The following is a 4,452-nucleotide window of genomic DNA, read 5'->3' on the forward strand; positions in this document are numbered from 1 at the left end:
TTGTTATTATAAAACATGCTCTAGTTAAGGTGTTATTGATATTACAAGTGCAAAATGATGATATAAAATATTGATAAAAATACACTTTTAAGTACTAATCAATAACCCGAGTTTTTAGATTTTTTTAAAAAAGCACTTGCGATGCCTAAATATCTTACTGAAAAAATAATACGGACTTGCAGCGTAGTGTGGGCACCAGCCTAGTAAAGAACTAATTGAAAAAGGAAAACCAATAATACTTTGTTTTTTTTTTTTTATAAAAAATTCAACATTCAACATTGATTTATTGGAGATCGTGCTTTATAATTTATTTCAGTTTAATTTCTATGATGTCATCCGAGTCTCATGATCCAAGTCATGAGTTTTGTGAGTTAACTTGATTGACTTGTGTTTTTTTGAGTTGTTTTTGTAATTGATTTTTTTTTTAATTTAGATTGATTGAGCACTTTATAATTTATATTGGTTTAATTTCTATAAGGTTATCTTAATCTTATAGTCCAAGTTAAGGGATTGATGAGTTAAACCTAGTTGACTCGAGTTTTTTTTTTTTATCCTTTAATTAATATTGTATTGATTGAGAATTGAGTTTCATAATTTATTTTTGTTGTTTTATTTGGGTTATCCTAATCTTATGGTTCAAATTTGGTAGGTTAACATATGTTAACTTGAGTGCTTTTTTATTTTTGTAATTTTATTTTTCAATATTGAGTTAATTGAGAATTGAGTTTAAAAATAATTTTTAATTTATTTTCTATGAGGTTATCACAGTCATAATCTAAGTTGCAGATTTTAAATGTTAATATAAGTTAATTCGGGTCGATCTAGTATATTGTTGTCTTATTATTATTTTTAAATATATCATATTAAAAAAATTTTAGTTAAACTATATATTTTTCTCTGATTATCCATATTGTTTTTAAACCTACCCAATTAATTAAGTCACATATAATAAATCTTTACATGATTTATATTTTTAAAAATATGTTAGTAATATTTAAATATTTAACTGTTTTTTTTAAATTAATTTGACAATGAGTACGGCTAAATAATATAAAGCCATATTGATTCAATCTGGCCAGTACTATCAAAGGATATAATTGACCAGATCAATAGCAAAAGCCTCAATTTGTCACAGCCTCAATAACTAAGTGACAAAAACTGTCATTATGCCTAAGTTCTATTAGAGGGGAGACTAAAACCAGAGATAGTCGTTGTGAAGAAGAGACCCAAAAAAATAAATAAAAAAATGGCTGCTTCTACTTCACTAACCTCGTCGGCGACAGAAGAAGAGATAACGCTGACGGTTAAATGGAGCGGAAAGGAGTACACTGTCCGAGCCTGTGGCGACGACTCAGTAGCTGGGTTGAAGCGCCGTCTCTGCGAACTCACCAACGTTTTGCCCAAGAGGCAAAAGCTTCTTTACCCCAAAATTGGTAACAAACTCGCTGATGACTCCGTTTTTCTCTCTCAATTACCCCTCAAACCATCTCTCAAGATGACCATGATTGGGTAACAAACTCTCCCTCTCTCTGTGCATACCAAAGACTAAGCAAAAATTGGTTTCTTTAGTGATCTATGTGCTTGTTTCTTGATGGGTTTTTCTTGATGATGCTCTTGTGCTGATTAATGGGCTTTGTTTTTGTAAAATGGAGTGGTTTCTGTGAATTTTCTGAATTTCCTGTGGAAAAGACAGCATTTTTGTGTCTGGGTTTGTTTGTCTACTTAGAAAGAACTAAGAGAAAGTGGTTTCGCTACTTTTTCTTGGTGAGGCTTATGTTTGTAAGCTCAAGAACCAATTATGAATGATTAGGGCAAACCAACCCCTCTGGTCTCGGTTTCAGTCTTGGTCCCTACGTGTAAAAAGTTGATCTTATTTTTGCAATGGTGAAAGTTTTTCGACAAAGAGCTTTTGCTGGATTCTCTCCTGAAGACGAGGGCTGAGTTCTAGAAAACTAGATAAAGAACTTTTAAGGAAGAAATGAATAGAGATAAGAAATTGGCGAGGAAGTGGATGAATGGGGCTTTTTGATTGAAGAAAATTTGACAGGTTCCTAGGAAGTACTCGGGATGATTTTAAAATATTTGCAAGGTAAATTGTTTACTTGCTAGAATCCTTGTGAACTGCACTAATAGAAGTTGCTGTATGGTTTTGTGTCATGAACAAAGCACTGGAGGATGACAAGTTCTTTCTCAAAGTGAAGCACCGGATTCTTATTTATTAGTTTCAAAATGGTTGGATTCTTACAATATTGTGGAGACACTAAGCTTTTGTGAATATAGATGTTCCAAATCCAAGTCAAAAAATCAGAAGTAGCATAAATTTGATTTAATTAATTCCAATCCTTATTGCATGCTTTAACGTTTCTGAACATGATTTCTGTGAGAGTCTAGTCTTGTTGGAGGTTGGAGGTGAACATGTAAAGCTTTTTTATTCTCCCTCTTCTGTCCTTTTCTTTTAGGGTACTTAGTCGGTAGTCAAGCCTTCGTCAATTTAAGGTCTTCCTCACTGAATTAGTATCTCATTGGCAACATGTAATGCTATTGTAGGATGCCCTTTTTTTCCCTGCATAGCACATTGCAGTCATATGGGCCGAAAATTAAACTATTGACAAAGGCAGTGATGGAATAAGGGTGCCTATCTTCTATGATACAGAATATGCAGGATGTAACTATGATAACTGCTGTAAATCTCAGCAAATAGAGTGTAGGGCTGTATAGATTATTCATTCTATGGTGAAATTTTGTACACTTTCATAGCTTCAGCATTTTATTCCTAGCAACTTGTTTTAAAAATTTAGTGGAAGCAGAATGCATAATAATACAAGTTGTACATTACTACATTGAAATGAAAATTCATTCTTCCTAGTGCGCTATAGGTTGAATTTGTCTGATATAAGAATTTGCTATTGCAAAAAAATAAAGTCACGATCACATTTGTTTAAGTTTGTAATGACAAGGAGTCAGTCTGTTACATCTATGTCATCTTTAATTTATTATATTGCAATTTCAATCACAAGAGATTATTACTCTTTTAATTTTAATCTCATTTGAAATGGATACTAAATACCACTACAGAACTGTTGAAGATGATATAATAGTGAATCAAATGGACTCTCCAGAGATTGTTGATGATTTTGAACTTGGGCAAGATGAAGCAGTTGACATTGAAGATGATGAAGTCAATAAGCAGAAACTGAGGAGGCGTATTGATCAATACGAGGTTAGCTTTAAAAAAATTCCTGGTTAATTAATTAAGTGAATTGTATCTTGTGAGTTCCACGGGAATATAATATGTGCTTGGATTTATCTTTTTATTCTGGATGCTTGACACTCGTGTACATGTATGCTTTGTAAGAGATTTAAACCTTCCTATGCTATTCGTCCAAGAAACATGGTGTTAAAATATTACTGCATTTGTCATTCACCTTACCCTATAGCTTGATGAATCTCCTCATACCTTTTCATTTAATGATTTGTTTACAGCTTACTTTCTCCTAAAGCATGGCTATCATGCTCAAGCTAACCCATGCCAATATATAGATTGGCAGTAATGATGCCACTCAGCCTTTTTCAAACTAGTAGGACACCAAAGTATTTAGTTTTAGTGACATGAGATGCTGAATACATGGCTAATATTACTATCCCTTATGAAGCATCTGTAGTGTGATAGATATTGTTTTTCTGAACCTCGTTGTGGAGTAATGCTGCAGAGTCTTGCAGTGGAGCTTCTCTAGTGGATGTTTAACACAACTGGAATTTTGTATTAACCTTTTTTCCTGTCAAGTGTGGTGGTTATCTTCCTATCCTTTAATCACTTTTGTTCTGAAAAATATCTGTTTTTGTTAAAGACAAGGTGAAAAAAGCTTTGCATGAAATCCAAATGTGTGATTCTATTCTTCATATGAAATAAATGGTAAAAACACAGGACTATATATGGAATCAATTATGGAGTTTGTACTAGCTTTTCAATGTGCCCACCACTGCTAAATAGCCAATTCAGCTTTGGTACTAAGTTTAAAACTGTACTTCCTGTCTTTCTGCTGCTAGTTTTTTTACGGAATTGAAAACTTTCTTTGGTTTCATATGTTTGTTGTTACTCAATTTTGGACCCCACGTGCTAGAGATGGTGTATACCCGTTTTGAACCAAGTGTAGGAGTGTAGCTCATGTTTGCTAGAAAATTGACAAAAGCGGAGGAGAAAGAGATTTTTTTCGAACCTTGTTTCAACCATCTCCTGCTCTCTTTATCCTTCCCCACTGCTACCGAAATTGTCAGGATTCTTAGGCTAATTAGGATTCTTTATAATGCTAAATTCATTCCTTTTTTACATGGGCTGTAAGGTTGAAATAAATCCCTTGAAAGTGGCACTAGAAAACCTAGTTCTAGTGCTGCCGCAATTTTTTTTGTTCCAACTTAAACCCTGATTCTGACTTGGGTTCGTGCAATATCTGA

At 33.3% G+C, this 4,452-nt stretch overlaps 1 protein-coding gene across 2 annotated transcripts in view; it reads left to right on the forward strand.

The window, feature by feature from the left end:
- Positions 1-1,192: 1,192 nt before the first annotated feature.
- LOC105109405 (ubiquitin-like domain-containing CTD phosphatase) overlaps positions 1,193-4,452 on the forward strand; it is a 9,316-nt gene continuing 6,056 nt past the window's right edge. For both annotated transcript variants that reach the window (XM_011004117.1, XM_011004116.1), the window contains exons 1-2: positions 1,193-1,509; positions 3,076-3,220. In XM_011004117.1, coding sequence (XP_011002419.1) covers positions 1,247-1,509; positions 3,076-3,220 — 408 coding nt within the window. In that variant the 5' untranslated portion in view covers positions 1,193-1,246. The remainder of the gene's footprint in view (positions 1,510-3,075; positions 3,221-4,452) is intronic.

The sequence above is a fragment of the Populus euphratica genome, unplaced genomic scaffold, assembly GCF_000495115.2.
Source record: "Populus euphratica unplaced genomic scaffold, PopEup_1.0 scaffold214.1, whole genome shotgun sequence".
In the NCBI taxonomy this organism is placed as follows: Eukaryota; Viridiplantae; Streptophyta; class Magnoliopsida; order Malpighiales; family Salicaceae; genus Populus; species Populus euphratica.